This window comes from Helianthus annuus, chromosome 9 (genome assembly GCF_002127325.2).
Source record: "Helianthus annuus cultivar XRQ/B chromosome 9, HanXRQr2.0-SUNRISE, whole genome shotgun sequence".
Taxonomy (NCBI): Eukaryota; Viridiplantae; Streptophyta; class Magnoliopsida; order Asterales; family Asteraceae; genus Helianthus; species Helianthus annuus.
The window spans coordinates 27,165,021-27,182,017 of NC_035441.2; the positions used below are offsets into that span (position 1 = coordinate 27,165,021).

At 37.7% G+C, this 16,997-nt stretch overlaps 1 protein-coding gene and 1 long non-coding RNA gene across 3 annotated transcripts; both read right to left on the bottom strand.

The window, feature by feature from the left end:
• Positions 1 to 650: 650 nt before the first annotated feature.
• LOC110875448 (probable serine/threonine-protein kinase PBL4) lies at positions 651 to 3,505 on the bottom strand. The gene is made up of 4 exons (XM_022123645.2): positions 3,188 to 3,505; positions 2,598 to 2,727; positions 1,999 to 2,156; positions 651 to 805 (listed from the first exon to the last, which is right to left on the bottom strand). Exons 1-4 carry the CDS (start codon positions 3,434 to 3,436, stop codon positions 746 to 748), a joined length of 597 nt encoding a protein of 198 aa, XP_021979337.1. The 5' UTR covers positions 3,437 to 3,505; the 3' UTR covers positions 651 to 745.
• Positions 3,506 to 4,715: 1,210 nt separating this feature from the next.
• On the bottom strand, positions 4,716 to 6,438 carry LOC118482014. 2 transcript variants are annotated; one of them, XR_004866788.1, is made up of 4 exons: positions 6,138 to 6,438; positions 5,916 to 5,984; positions 5,725 to 5,788; positions 4,716 to 5,321 (listed from the first exon to the last, which is right to left on the bottom strand). It is a non-coding gene; the product is annotated as an uncharacterized LOC118482014 (long non-coding RNA). The 2 variants fall into 2 exon arrangements; XR_004866787.1 differs by having other exon boundaries at positions 5,916 to 6,438.
• Positions 6,439 to 16,997: the final 10,559 nt, after the last annotated feature.

Below are 16,997 nucleotides of genomic sequence, written 5' to 3' on the forward strand. Positions count from 1 at the left end.
TGAAGAATGAGTTGTATACCATAAAAATAAGCATACTAAGAAAATAAATAAATTGTATAAATAGTAAAATAGTTAAATATAAATTTCATAAACATACATAACATACTTTTCGTTTCAAAAAGTTGAATCAGAATTTTTATAAGACATGTATTTAGCAAAATACAAAATAGTTATTAGGGTTAATGATATCAATACCATTTGAAATATCAGTTACACAGTTAAATAGAACATAAATAATACAAAAAACACTATTTGTGGTTATATATAATAAATATACAGATGTTAAAACAGAGGTGCAATATACTTACCGATGCTTGTATTTGCAGGTATGACGATGAACAAAAAAGAGAAAACGCTTCTCAAGTGAAGGATTGCAACATTATACTAAAAACAATTTTGTATATATATGGAGTACAAATGGAAACGGTTCCAAAATTACCTAAAAAAATTAAAGATTATTCATTCAAAAAGGCAAGTTTCCATATATAATGAAGTTAGGGCGGTTAAGGAATATACAGGAAATCTGTGATGAGAAAAAGAAACAACCTGTCGACGAAGCAATCAGTAAGAGAGATTCCAAGAAACTATTTTGAGGAGTCGTTGACATTGCCGAGGAGTGTAAGAAAATTATATAGCTTAACATTTCCTGAGACTCCTTGGCAACATCAACGACGCCTCAATGTTCCAAGCAAAAAACTTTCACTGATTTTTCATTCAACATGATTTCTTATCCTTCATAAAAGGTTTAAAGGCAAAATATAAACTGCATATACCTTAATGAAGAAGGGACAGGCATAATATAAACCTGCAAAAACAGGTTTGAATGCGAATAAATAATCATATTTTATATTGAAATTCAACAGTAATGTTAATCATCATAAAGCATCAGATATTGATAGAAAATCAGATACAGGATAAAATTAATAGAAAAAATTAAAAAAAAAACAACAAATCAAACAGATCTTATGTCTAAAAACAATATATTCAAATACTTTATGGTGCATACAATACAGAATCAATCAAAATTAAACGTTTTTTGACAAAGAACTGTGATATCAGATTATCATTATATGGATTTGAATAAATATAGCACCAAATTCAATGACAATAACATAAATAAATGGAATAGGAATAAACTACAAATTTTTTACTATGAAACTCGGATATCAGCTAAACATTTTAGGGATTTTAACAAATCTAACATCAAGTTCAATAACAATAACATACAGTTCTGGAATATGAGTAAACATAAAATCTAATTACAAAATAATAATGTTAATAAACATTATAAACAGATCTGGACTTAGAATCGGAATTTGGGTTTCATACACATAACAATATGAAATTTATTCAATAAAAGTAACAAAAAACATAAGAGTTAAACCGATTTAGTGATATGATTAAACACAAAAATGCATAACAAAAACAAAGAGCAAATAATCATAAAGAACAAATCTATAATGACAACCGGATCTAGGGTTTGATGTACAGAATAACACTTTTGAAGAACCCAAAATAAAATTCAGACAAAAAAAAAGGATTAAACTAAGAAATAAACAATCTACACTTACAAAGTTTCGATATGGATCAAAGAAAAGTATCAGGAATCGATTGAAGAAGATGAACTTGAAAAGGATCGATTGAAGAGAAGGCGGTGGTAAGAAACATAATTGAAGAGAGAGAGCGGTGATATTTATTAGCATTGAAGAAAATTGAAGAAAATGAAGGAATAGGGAAGAAAATAAGAATGGCGCCCAAAGTCAGAATTATCTGGCCAAAGAGACCTGCCACATCATGGTCAAATGGTCAACCTTTATTTTGCTTTAGTATAGTAGATAGATGTGGTGGGGAGGATAAAAAGGTCTGTAGAAGAACTCAAATCGTTTTGAAAGTTCTTCAATCAAAATGCACGGGTTGTGTTTGCTACAACGTTGTGAATATTATAACGTTTTGTGTTCTAATTTTCGATGTAATCACTCAAAGCAGATTGGCATGTACCTCATCTAGCAATATGTTACATCTCTCAAATGAAAAACTCTGCTCTGCACATGAGCAGACTGAAGTGGTGTGATGTGTCTGGTGCAAGAAAACAATCGCTCTAGCAATTCCTAGTGCCATTTTCACCTTTGTATCAAGTGGAAGTCGTGAAATAGCGCCTACAACCATCAAAGAAATACTTCAAGCACACATCTTGTTAGAAATAGACAAGTGTATTTTTGTTGGTTGTTCAATTAGTAAGTTAGTTAAGTAAAACCTAACTTAGTTAGGTAGTTAGTGTAGCTGCTCTACAAGTAGAGCTTTGATCTAATTTGTGATTAACAAAGAACTAATATACAAAGGACACATTTGTCACATATTCTCTATATTTCCAAATATTTTCACATTATAAATAAGAAATATGTTGTTGTATATTATTTCTTTGTTTATCACATTACAAATGAGCTCAAAACTTATATTTATTGAAAGGCTACTCTAACTACTTTACTAATTAAGTTTGGTTTTACCTAACCAACTCACTAATTTAAAAAAAATGCCTATCTCTAGCACATCTCTTCATTTCCTATAAAATGTACCATCTGGATTATTTTGTTGCTTACCATAAAGCAGGCAATCCTCGAAATTTCCATAATAGAATTCATCTACAAGAAAGAGCAAATCCCCTTCAAAGCAGTACCCTATGAGCTTAACAAGGTTTGGATGACTCAATTTTTTCAGCACCAAATGTAACTGCATTGCCGGTTGATAAGATTCATGAAATAAAATGCTTAATAGGATAAAATTGTATTAATTTGGTAAACCTGATAGGTTCAATGAGACAATCAATTGCATTGGAATGGAATCTTTATCTATCAACACAACCATTAAAACTAATGTACCAATCAATGTTTATTAACCCACAAATACGCACACACACTTGTCTTTTTGGACTCTTACCGAAGCAACCTCCATATCTCTATAATAGACGAAAGGTTTCCCTCATCTCACCCTTCCCGGACCCTATTTTATGAGTGATATATTACTGGGTACGTATGTTTGTTTATTTACTTGTCTTTTTGGATATTTCATGTATGAACCCACATCCTTTTGGTTACATGGGCCACTTTTGATACGGCTGCGCCAAAAAATCTATTCATTAAGTCACCTATCATGCTATTGAGCAAGGAATATAATAGGTAAAATGCTATACCTTGGACTTCTTAATATACTCTGAATGATGGTGCTGGAAAGTCTTAACGAAAACGGCTAATCCTGTGCCTTGTTCTGTGGGGGAATAAGTCTCTTCATCAACCCAACCTTTGTAAACCTTCCCAAAACTCCAATCACCCAGGCGTGTTTTATAACTAAAGACGCATTTTAGTTCATCATATGTGAACACTTTTAGATCCTCTGTCGATAACTGTTGGCGTGTTTCTTGGTGATCATCAGCATCCCCCATAATTTTCTTGTCTCCCCTAATCTTTGATCAAAATCATGTTTCTTGTATATATGTCCACTGACTTTCTCTATTTAGCTATAAAAAACATGTCTTTTTTACTGTATTTTTTTATGCCAAGACATCATTTCTAACGCAAAGAAGTACGTATCCAAAATGTTGATGAAAGTTATTGGAGAAGAAATATTCACCGGCGGATGAAACAAGAAGTGGTGATGACACTTCCTAGGGGATATAATAATATCCAAATCATGATTCTAAGTAAGGAAAAGCGTCACTATGTGAAAGGAAATGCCAAAAGAATTAAAATATATAAATATATCAATAAATAGGTTATAACCCGGGAGCCTCCCGGGTAAGAAAAATCACTTTATATTAATCAAATTATGCCGTTAAATAAAATAAAAAAAAGACATGTTTTTAAACTTTATTTTGTTTTATAATTGTTTTGAATTTGAATTGCCAGTCGTATATATACAAGTGAATAATGCATGACGAATAAGATATCTTAATTAAACATTCCCGTCTTCAAAATTAACATTAATCGGACTCCACTTGTTCCATACAAACTCAATGCCCAGATCTGTAAAAGAAAGCCGTTAAATATGGTGTTTCAAGATCTTAACTTAGAAATTTCCCCAGCTCTCCGGACCCCACAACCAACTGTCCTCTCCAGTTCCATGCGCAAATTTTCTAATGGCTTCGGGTAGTAAGTTCAGTTTTGATTCTTTCTAACCCGTCAGCTGCATACTCCAAGAAAAAGTTATAACACTTACCCTGTTCTTCACCCTTACTCATTTGATTGGCTAAAGAAGATCAAGAGAAAAAAGTTATCAAACAATACATATAACTCTTTTAGAACAATATATACACGATATAAGAAAAAGTTATAACCCTTATCTTGTTCTTCATCCTTACTCATTTGATTGGCTAAAGAAGATCAAGAGAAAAAAGTTATCAAACAATACATATAACTCTTTTAAAACACGATACAATTGTTGCCTTCAAAAACCAAAACGCTCATCTAAAAAATGATGCAATAAACAATATGTAACTCCTTATAATAAATAATTACATATTAAATGTAATAATGAAAAAGATCAAATTGTAATTGTACTTTATGGAAACGGGCCAAATGGGCTACATGTTTTACTATTAAAGAAAAAAAGGTGAAATGACCAAACAGATCAAAAGTAAATAACATAAACCAATTAACATGAGTACTACCTCAACTAAAAGTGTTCGTAGCTCTTGATCACGAGTTGCTAATAGATGTCTAAGATTAACCCATATAGAAGAAGGAAATTAGAAATGCCAAAAAGATTAATAAATACGGTTTTATTCAAATAGGAGAAAAATACACATCGAAATAGTTGGTAAACGGGCAACAAGCTGCGCCGCCATATTGACTACCTAAGGTGCCTTCAGTATGTTCACCAAATCTCTCAAATAGCGAATTAGGTGCAAGATGATATAGTAAAACATGTTCATAGTATTCAAATCTAAATGCCCAGAGGATTTCTAGTCTCACCTTCCTCCGTACCATTTCCAACATAATAATCAATGTCTCTCCATACCAATTTATTGAAGTTTTTGGCAATTGAATTAACATTATTTTTTTTCCAAAGGCTCAAATATGATGTAAAGCCATGAGAACAGTTACAAACATTATAGCTCAATTAATTATGATGTTTTTTTTTTCTTAAATAAAAAATGGAGGATAACTGAAATGATTGATCTAATTCTGACAAAAAAAAAAAATGCATTAATGGTGTTTTCTAAGGTTACAAAACTGAAATGATTGATCTAATATGTTGGTTACCTCCGTGTGTGGAACTTCTTTCGATGGCCTATCAGCAAAATAAGCATGTAAAGCTTTTAGAATAGCCTGCAATGCACAAATCCATTAGAACTCATGTTTGCATAGCACAGATCTTTCAATGGATGAATTGGGTAAAGCGTTGATGTCAAAGGAAAGACAAATGAAGTGATATACACGGGTCGGACCAGGTCTACCCCAAAAAAGTCCTCATTTCTAATTACTTTAAAGATGTTAATGAAGAGGGTGTCGGGCTAACTTTGGCCTGCGTCGACGTCGCGCAGTCGTGTATGTCAGAGCCTTGTGTAGGGGGTTTGCTTTTAAGATAATTAAAGCCCTAAAAATGATTTCAAAAATTATATTAATAGCAAAATATGTATTAAAATACACTTTACAAACTCGTTTGACCCATTCCTTTTTAGGTGTTTGTACTCAATTGTGGAGGTAAAGTTATGTCGCTACATGGTCTGACCTGGTAAGATACAACTACGACGGGTGCACTTTGCCGTTCAAGCTCTGTAAGAAATGGCTCCAACCTGTTATATATACAAAATATACTTTGACTTTGCTTAGAATGTCAAACTAATATTTGCAAAAACTGAGTTAATTATTTATTTTCTTTTTTCCAACTAAGATTTTTCGTGTGTTCAAAAAAATGAATACCTTTGTATTACATCATTAGATGACTCTCCACAAGGCTATCGAAGCCTAAGTTTATCTTTCTTCCTTGGCCTTCATAAAATTAAACAAAAGACCGTTTAAATGAAAATGTATAGAAACTACTCATACTTGGTAAAAAAAATACAAATAAAAAATTGACAGTTTCGTATTAAACATACTCAGATGCATCAGGCATATTCTTCTTTATTTCTTCATAAGTCATACCGTCGCATACACCAGCATTTATCTCATCAAGTGCATGCCATTGTATATGTAACATAAAGAAAGTAGGGGCCTGATGAAACCATCCTCCTAAATGATCAGAGCAAATAATAACTTCCCTTGGCTTTAAACCGGTAAACAAAGTCCAATGGCCTCTAAATATTGACATATATCATAAGAAGAAATAGTGAGAATGTCCGAACGCTGCCGCGGGTACTTATGTCCTTTTGGCGCACGTTGCGTGACTTGTTTCATGTTCATAACATATACTAATGGATTTAAAAAACATAAAGCATAACAGAGTAGAAAACATATCATATGTGAGATTTATAAAGTCATCTAGTAGAAAACATATGATATGTGAGATGTTTAAACATATGTTGCACTTTGCATGATCCGAATCTTAAGAAATCTAGCATAACAAAACAAACTTTCATAGTTTCATCACCATGCAATATTCTAGAACGATGTGTAATGACTGATGAATTTTCTTTACAAATAATTTTTAGTTTTTTTTTTACCTGTAACACCTTCTTGGAGGACTCATTCTACGGCATCACTTTAAATCTGTAACTCAAATAGCCTTCGAATATCAAGAAGAAATCAATGGACTTATAGTCAGATGCTATCTTTTTAGAAATGTAATTAAGAAAATAGTGTGCGGAAAATCGGTGTGAAGTGTCTGTACCATCAGAAACAGGGCCGGGGATTATCTCACTTCCACACTTAATCATGATTGTATCTTCAGGTGGAACATCGGTCCCGTCAACAAATATTACATTTAGACTGCACAAGCAAAGAAAAATATTCATGTTGGTCCAATTATACCGACATAATAATTACCATCTTATAGAAAATAAGTAAAAAGTAAGCCTTTTATGTCACACCCCGATTTCCACATGTATCACCGGTGGGCCCGGTGGGGGATTACCGTGACGTAGTTGGCAACAATATAGTCAAACCATACAATATATAAATGCACAGCGGAAGCATAAAGATAGATATATTCCAACTATCGAATGTAATATCCAAGTATCACAATCGTCGGAATATAATCCACAGGGGATCAAAATAAAATATAAAATATGTGTTCAACAGATATTGGCATCCCAAGCTTGCGAGACTCTAACGATGCTAAGGAGTGGCCAGCCTATTACGAGTAGAACCTGCATTAATCTTTTTGGGGAAAATACGTCAGTTTACACTGGTAAATACTTTCAACCAACACTTTTGAAAAATGTTTAATAAAATTGATTTGAATGCACAAGGCACAAACTCTTTATAACTTGGGATAATTTATCAATTAAATCTTGTAAAAGAATTACATGTTCACTATGCGTTCGGTCGCCCGGGTCGTGCCGGGTTTAAGGTTAAAAGACACGCCACATAGCATAAAAGCCGTGGCGGGAAAACCAACGGTTATACCTTTAATAATATAGACACATTGTCGGGTGTACGCCTACACCCGCGTGTCGAGGTCGTGGCCATTTCGTAAAATGATGCCAAGGATATCCGGGACATGGTCATTAAGCTCCCAAAGGCGTAAAGCCAACAAAACATTTTTTTTAAACGGGCCGATTAAATTATTCAATTAACCACCATACGATGGAAGATTTAATGCCCGACCAAGCGGTATTTTATATACCGTAACCCAAGCCCGTATAACGGAAAATAAGTTAAAAGTATTTACCTGAGCAAGTAATATCCTTAATAACAAATGCAAGTTTCTTTTACTGGTCTCCTATACTGGAACGAAGGTTTAAACAACCTATTAGAATCCTAACGGATCTTTAATTTAGCCTTAGCTTAGACCGGTCAGTTTCAAAGGATATATACGGTTTAGTTGCGTGAAAGGCGAAAACCGGGAATGGAATGTGGTTTGGACCCAACAAGTTTGAAGACTTGTTTTATATGGGTAATATAACCACAATCTGGATTTTGGGGTAAAAACGATAAGGTTTGACCCGCTTCGGCTAGTTTATGTAAACTAGTTACATAACCCGAACCGTGCGCGCAAAAAGGCGTAACGGGTAACCGTAAGAGTCCTACACAGGTTTCCTAAGTCAATATGCTTTAAAGAGGTTGTGGTATCAGTAGGATACCTTCCATAATGCCCGTAACGAGTTTAAATCCATTATATGCCCTGTAGGGGTATTTCGGTCACTTTTAAAGATTATAAAAGAGGTTTCCGAGTTCTACAGGAAATCTGAGTTTTCTGAACAGTTTATAAAGTCCAAAATACTTTATTTATTATTTAAAATCAGTACAACTGGAATCGGGTCAAAATACCTTATAGAACTCAAGTTATGTCCAAAAATAGGTATATTCGGTAATTACCGAACCGATGCCATAACCGTAGGTTACGAGCAGGTTAAAAATCTTTAAAAATCCCAAAATATTATTTTATATCAGTGTGTGAAAGGTTTGGTGTCGAAATTTGGGTTTAGATAGGCTTTATGCTAAATGCGTCGTTAATTACAAAAGTTTTCTTTAATTGCGCTATTTAGCATAATTCCTATTCTAGACCTCGGATTGATATGAAATTTTAGGGACATGCTTAGAAATCAGTAACTAAGGTTATTGTCCTTTCACATATCCAAAATTCTCGTTTTAAAGTAAAAAGGGCGTTACGGTCAACTTTTAAACATTTAACGGAAATGCGCTAAAGACTCGGACAAACAACGAACCGGTCACAGAGGGTCATACCATCATGTAACCTGGTCCTAAGAGAGTCCTAAGGCATATCTAAAACATACTAAATCGGGTTAGAACTGGAGTCAACGCAAAAGTCAAAGTTTTGTGACTTTCGGTTCCGAACCAGGTTTATATAGCAAATGGTCGGATCAAACAAGCTTAGACTAGTTAATATACTTATTATCATGTTATATGAGTGTTAAAACTGGTTACACGCTATCTATATTACTGATTATGCATAAAATCGCAAAATAGTATTCTGTTGACTTTTTCTAAGCAAGTTTGACTCGACATTTGGACTAGTTAGAGTGGGAATCAGAGGGTGCCCTTTTAGGGGTTTAAAGCTCACATGATTACCAACATATAACTACCTTTGATTCGACAAACCACTGGACCATTTGTGATTTATCGTTAAGTCAATCGTTAGTTACGACGGATTGACTTTCAAGCTATCATTATGTAAAAACTAAACCACAAAGGGTTAGGCATACTTACTGAAGTCCTATGCACGACCAAAGATGAGTAGAGAGTGTTCTTGAGCTCCAGAAGTGATCAAGAAAGCAGGTTTGAGGTGTGGTTACAATGTGCACAACTCATGGCCTTTTATAGTGAAAATGGAAGCATAAGATCATCACAACTAAGGCTACAAGGGCTCCTTGATCATCAACATGTGTCCCTGGGTGCTAGGGGTCGTTTAGGGGGCGCCCATGCTCTCATAATGGCATTCTAAGGCGGTTAAAATAGCAAACAGTGAACCTGTCCCCGAATTCTGCAACTGGGGCTTTGCCGCGACCCGCGTAAGAGTTCACGTATCGTTTACGCGGGTCGCCTGAATCCCAATGTCAGGAAACGAATCTGCACCTGGCTCGCGACCCACGTAAGATCACTCAGATCTTTAACACGGCCCGGCTGAGACTTGATTTCCAAGATTTTCAAATCTTTTGCCATCATTGCCCTGGCCTTTCGGTTTCGAAGGGGTAACTTTGCATTTTGGGCCTCGTTAATTTACGAATAAGGGCCTCGGAACTTTTACCCAACTTATTAACCCTTGGTTAATTTATTATTACCCGATAAGTCTTAATTTTCAAAGTTTGACGCTTTTAACCCTTTTAACGAATTTGATCATAACTTTCTCGTTTTGAATTGGAACTTCGCGAAATTTATATCGCGCATTCTAGTGAGTATAATTTACCATTACAAAGCCTCGGGTATGCCCAAAGGTCACTCAGAGGTATAACTTAAACATGTTGACATATTTGGCCCCTGTAGTTTGTAATTCCTCACTTTCTTCCACAATTCGTTCCGTACGATCCATGATTTATTCGTTTGAAGGTACGAGCATCATTTGGGGTTACTATATAGTATATTTATCCCTCGTTGACATTTTTAACCCTCAAATTTACATACTTTCAATGTTTGTCGACTTTGGTCCTTTATTTAGTGTTTAATACCACATGTAAACTTATGACACATGTCAATACATTATTGGACACAAAATTTCGAGGTGTTACATCCTCACCCCCTTAAAAGAAATCTCGACCTTGAGATTTATTGAAATAAATGAGGGTACTTTTCTTTCATCGTGGACTCTACCTCCCACGTGTACTCGGGACCTCTACGGGCATCCCATTTTACCTTCACTATTGGTATATACTTCCTGCGAAGTTTCTTAACCTGTCGATCCTCGATCGACACAGATTTCTCAACGAACATTAAGCTTTCGTCGATGTGTACATCTGTATGCGGTATAACCAGTGATTCGTCAGCGAAACACTTCTTTAGGTTACAGATATGGAACACATTGTGGATACCACTGAGCTCTTCCGGTAAGTTTAATTTGTAGGCAACCGATCCGACACGTTCGATTACCTCGAAAGGTCCAATATATCTCGGGCTTAATCTGCCTTTTCTTACCGAATCGCATCACCCCCTTCCAGGGTGATACCTTAAGCAAAACCTTGTCGCCTACTTCGAAATTGAAAGGCTTACGATTCAAATCTGCGTAGCTCTTCTGCCTGTCCCGGGCAGCTTTCAATCGATCGTGAATTTGGACAATCTTGTCCGTTGTTTCAAAAATTATATCAGGTCCTGTCATCTGGACATCTCCAACTTCTGCCCAACAAACGGGCGTTCTACATTTTCTACCATATAGAGCTTCAAAAGGTGCAGCCTTAATGCTCGTATGGTAACTATTGTTATAGGAGAATTCGACCAATGGTAGGTGGTTATCCCAACTGCCACCTAAGTCGTTCGCACATGCACGAAGCATTTCTTCCAACGTTTGGATTGTACGCTCAATCTGTCCATCTGTCTGAGGGTGGTAAGCCGTACTGAAATTCAAACGTGTACCCAAAGATTGTTGGAAACTCTTCCAAAAGTGTGACGTGTATCTGGTATCTCTATCGGAGATGATAGACACAGGCACGCCATGAAGGGCTACAATCTTATCTACAAACAACTGGGCTAGTATATCGGAGCTATGAGTCTCCTTTATGGGTAGGAAATGTGCTGACTTAGTCAGTCTATCAACTATTACCCATATTGTATCGTTTCCCTTCTTTGTCTTTGGCAACTTGGTGATGAAATCCATTGTCACCATCTCCCATTTCCACTCGGGAAGTTCAGGCTGTTGTAGCAAGCCTGACGGCTTGTGGTGTTCAGCTTTTACTTGCGCACAAGTCAAACACTTTGCTACGTAGGTGGCTATAGACTTCTTCAAGCCTATCCACCAAAAATTTGCCTTTAGGTCCTGGTACATTTTATCAGCACCAGGATGAACGGAATATCGGGAACTGTGGGCTTCCTGAAGGATAACGTCACGGAGACATCCATAAACAGTAACCCATATCCTTCCATTCAATCTCAGAATTCCGTCTTTGCCATAGGATAACTGCTCCTCGGTTACCCCTAGCTTTTCGTTTGGATAGTTAGCTTCTAACACATCTTCTTTCTGTGCAGCTAACAATCTCTCATTTAGGCTGTTCTTGATTTCAATGCTCTTGGCATTGATTCTTATTGGCTTCACTCTTTCTTTTCTGCTCAAGGCATCTGCGACTACGTTGGCCTTGCCTGGATGGTATCTTATTTCACAGTCATAGTCGTTCAGAGTTTCCATCCAACGTCGCTGCCTCATATTCAAATCTTTCTGATTGAACAGATGTTGAAGGCTTTTGTGATCAGAATAGATCACAAATTTAATGCCATAAAGGTAATGCCTCCAAAGTTTTAGTGCAAATACAACGGCACCCAACTCCAAGTCATGGGTGGTGTAGTTCTTTTCATGCACTTTTAATTGTCGTGAAGCATAGGCAATCACCTTGCCCCTCTGCATAAGCACACAACCCATCCTGGTGTGCGATGCATCACAATATACGACGAATTCTTCCATTCCGTCTGGCAATGTCAACACTGGAGCATTGCTCAGCTTTTGTTTGAGGATATCAAAAGCTTCTTGCTGCTTAGGGCCCCAATTGAACTTTATATTCTTCCTGGTCAAGGAAGTTAGGGGTGCAGCAATTCTTGAAAAGTTTTCGATGAAGCGTCTGTAGTATCCTGCTAGACCTAGGAAACTGCGAATCTCCGTAGGTGTCTTTGGCTCCTGCCAGTTCATGACGGCTTCAACCTTGGCGGGATCCACTTGGATGCCACGCTCACTGACTACATGTCCAAGGAACTGGACTTCTCGTAGCCAAAACTCACATTTAGAGAACTTGGCATAAAGCTTTTCTTGATGAAGTAGTTTGAGGATACATCGGAGATGCTTCTCATGGTCAGCTTGAGTTTTGGAGTAAATGAGGATGTCATCGATGAAGACAATGACAAATTTATCCAAATAAGGCTTGCAAACTCGATTCATGAGATCCATGAATGCGGCAGGTGCATTGGTGAGCCCAAAGGGCATCACCAGGAACTGGAAATGACCATAACGAGTCCTAAATGCAGTTTTGTGTACATCTTCGTCCTGGACCTTTAATTGATGGTACCCTGACCTTAGGTCAATCTTGGAAAAGTAACTCGCTCCTTGCAACTGATCGAACAGATCGTCGATCCTAGGCAAAGGATACCTATTCTTGATTGTAACCTTATTCAGCTCACGGTAATCGATGCATAGCCGCATCGAACCATCTTTCTTCTTGACGAACAGGATTGGTGCTCCCCAAGGAGATGAACTTGGTCTAACAAATCCCTTGGCCAGCAGATCATCTAGCTGCGTCCTCAATTCTTTCATTTCCGTGGGTGCCAATCTACAAGGTGCTCTCGCAATAGGTGTGGCTCCTTGAATGATGTCGATACTGAATTCCACTTGCCTATCTGGTGGTAAACCAGGCAGTTCTTCCGGGAAAACCTCAGGATAGTCAGAGATGACTGGAATGTCTTCAATCTTGGGTCTCTCTTCCCCAATAGTCACATGTGCCATATAAATGACACATCATTTCTTCAAACATCTGGATGCCTTTAGCATGGATACATGTGAAGGCAATCCATGTCGAGTATCTCCCTGAATGGTGAGCGGTTCTCCAGATGGAGTCTTGATTACCACTTGTTTCTGGTTGCACATGATTTGTGCTTGGTTATGCGATAACCAATCCATACCCAATACTACGTCGAAACCAGCTAATTTAAAGGGTAACAGGGATAAAGGAAATGAGTGATTCTTAATGGATATAACACATCCATCTAAAACAGTCGAGACTGTTCCCGTAGTCCCATCAGCTAGTTCTACTTCATATTTTATATTCAAGGTTTTAACAGGCAATTTTAACAGCTCGCAGAACTTATCATCCACAAAGGATTTATCTGCTCCAGGATCAAATAATACTCTTGCGAATACATCTTTGATAAGAAACGTACCGGTTATAACGTTGTCGTTCTGGATAGCCTCTTTAACATCCATCTGAAAGACCCTCGCATTGGTCTTTTTCCCTTCATCAGCCTTCTTCACTATCTTCGGGCAGTTAGTCTTGATGTGCCCTTTCTCGTTGCAACTATAGCAAGTTGTATCCTTGAGTTTCTTGCACTCAAGAGTCCTATGCTCAGAGGACTTGCATATCCCACACGCCTTCAGCTGGGATTTCTTTTCAAATCTGCACCTTTCGAAGTGGTGCTTCTGGCAAACCTTGCACAAAGGCTTATCGCCCGACTGCCGATCGTTCTTCTTGTTCTCTGACCCCTTCTTGTGGTCACGATTGCCCCGATGCTTCTTGCTGGATCTACGTGAATCATCATCTTCACGTTTCCTTTTCTCATTATCAGCGTTTCTCAACGATCTCTGCCTCACTGCATCAGCGTGAGAGATAGAGATATATCTGCCACAGATCTGAAGGTAGCAGGCCTAGAGGCCTTTATACTAGCTTTTATTTCTGGGGCCTAACCCCCAATGAAGCGTGCGATCCGTTTGGGTTCCGGTGTTACAAGGTACGGAACCAATCTCGACAGAGTGTTGAAAGTCGTGAGATATGCCTGGCAATCCAGGTTCTTCATGACCAGTGATAGGAAATCAGATTCTATTTTCTCAACCTCGTGCTGAGGGTAGTAGTTTTCTTTAATGAGAGCAATAAATTCCTCCCATGACATCCCATACAAAACAGCCTTCCCTAAGGCTTGAACCAAAGATCTCCACCATGCTAGGGTTTCACCCTTAAACGACTGTGAAACAAACTTCACCACGTCTCTCTCAGCGCAACCACTGATGTCCACAACAGTGTCCATTTCGTCTAACCAGGTCATACAATCCACCGCGCCCTTCTCCCCAGTAAAATCTCTGGGCTTGCAGGAGACAAAGTACTTATACGTGCAACCCTTGGTGCGAGGTGCGTCATCGACTACTTTCTTCTTAGGGTGGACGCTATTCTCATTGGATAAGTGTCCATCGTCGTCCTTCTTAGGCTTAGACGGAGTCGAGGGTGGTTTGCTGTGAGATTTAGAGTGGGTTTTTGGCTTTGAGTGAGGTGTAGATAAGGTCCTGCTTCGAGACTCGCTGTACTCTTCATATTGACGATCTAAGGCCGTCTTCACAGCGTTGTCTACCAAAGCCTTCAATTCAGCGCCCGTTATATGAATTTGGGCGTTATCATTGACATCCTCCTTCGAATGACTATTATTCGGTTCAGCCATCGAGATCTTGATCTGCTACAAAGAATATGACAGAATTTCATTTAGGAGTTTATTATGGAATTGTCTTTTATGGCAATTCATTTAACCATGGTAAACATAGACCATATTTGGTTAATTTGTTACTCACTTTTATTTAGGATTTGAACATAACTTATCCTAATTACAAATATTATTGTTAGTGGCACAAAAGCCTAGTCACAAGGACGTTTTATATGTTATTAGCCAGGATTTCAGAGAATCAAGGCATGAAAGTTTGAACCATAGTTCTTTTACCTTTCCTGACAGGGAGTCATCGACCACAACTGTCTTTTGTCTTATTTGACAATAAGTATGGCCCGTAGGCACTTCATCACTAATGGATGTTTGATAATCGGTCATCTTTATTGACGACTTAACCCTTGATTTACCAATCATTAAATTGGGCTTTGAAATCCTTAGAAGGATTCTTATATAAGAATGACGCGTGCGATTTTAACGAATCACATCTGTCACGAACGTTAACATGTTTACAGAGGTTAACAGGAATCTGAATCTTTTAATCGGGTATTACCATCTTGGCTGAGTCTTATAATGACACCAGGCTAGGTTTCCCCATTTAGATTCTTTATTTAATAACTGACAGGCAGATTTATTTAAAAGGAATGATTTTTGATTTATTTATTTCATATATTTATGCATATAAAGACGGAGATGAAATTTATAACTTAACATTCCATAAATCATAATAATGATTACATACTGCCCTAAACGGGACTTTCAATAAACAAATACCTACGCAGAGGTTTACAGAAAACAAGTCTACGCAGGGACCAAATACATAGATAGATGTCCTTACAGGGACTAAAAGATAAGTCCACACAGGGACTGAAATGCAATTGTCCACGCAGGGACTAAACACGATAAATGTCCACGCAGGGACTAAAATACTAAAAACAAATGTCCTCGCAGGGACTTGATTGCAATAGTAAATACTATAGTACATAAAGAGACTAATGATCTCGTTTCTTCCTCCCTTTTAGTAGGTTTGCTAGGCCTTTAAGGAATCCACGATTACTTTTACATTCTTTCTCAAAGTCTCGTTCCACTCGGTTAAGACGGTGGAGGATTTGTTCTTGCTCCGGTGGGGAAAAACGTGGCTGCTGCGACGGTTGTTGAACCGGAGGTCTAGGAGGTGCTGGATACTCATGAGCTGAGTAATCTACTCCCCAAAGATTCCCATGATGTCTGTCGGGATGGAGGGCGTTGTAGTTAGCCGCTACCACGTATGGGTCGGCATCATAATTATAGTTGTAGTGAGTGCGAGACTGTAACACCCCCAAAATTCCACCTGCGGAAACCCCGCGAGGCGTGTTACGCATCAGAGTTCGAGCCACCAATCACATTGAACCAAAGATAAATATTTAAATAAGTCATGACATTAATTACTAAAATAAGATGTCAATATGATATCAATTCTCAAAAGTTGTGTAGCGGAAGCATGTAATCGTTTAGCAATCACTCCATAATAATAACCAAAATCAATGTATTGTTTATAAGTGAATCCAAGAGTCTCGATCCATGACCACTCCAGCACTCCCAGATAGCAAGTCCATGTTCCAAGATTAACGACCTACAAGCATGCAAACAAGTGTGTCAGACTACGCTGGTGAGTTCAAGGTTTCGTTAACGTGTTGAGTTACAAGATGTATGTTAATGCGATTCAATGTTGCGTTACGATGTTGCTCATGTTAGATACCCTAGGGAGTGTGCCCATGTGTATCCGGGGAGTGGGTACCCCTTAACGACCGATTTGATTATTGTATCGTATGCAGCGTCAATGATGGGAATGCCTAACCCCAATGCCCGTAACCAGGCATTGGTCAAAGTCAAGGTATCAAACAACCTTGACAAGCTGTAGGAGGTCTTATATCCGCGTTGTATTCACAAGTTGTCCCAGTAATTAGTTCACGCCCGTCCTTACGGCCCGGTGTGAGGGTGCCAAACCTAATAGCGCTATCAACTAATTACCCCATTGCCTTACAGGCAATCCGGTAGATGATTGTTTCTATGTTCCAG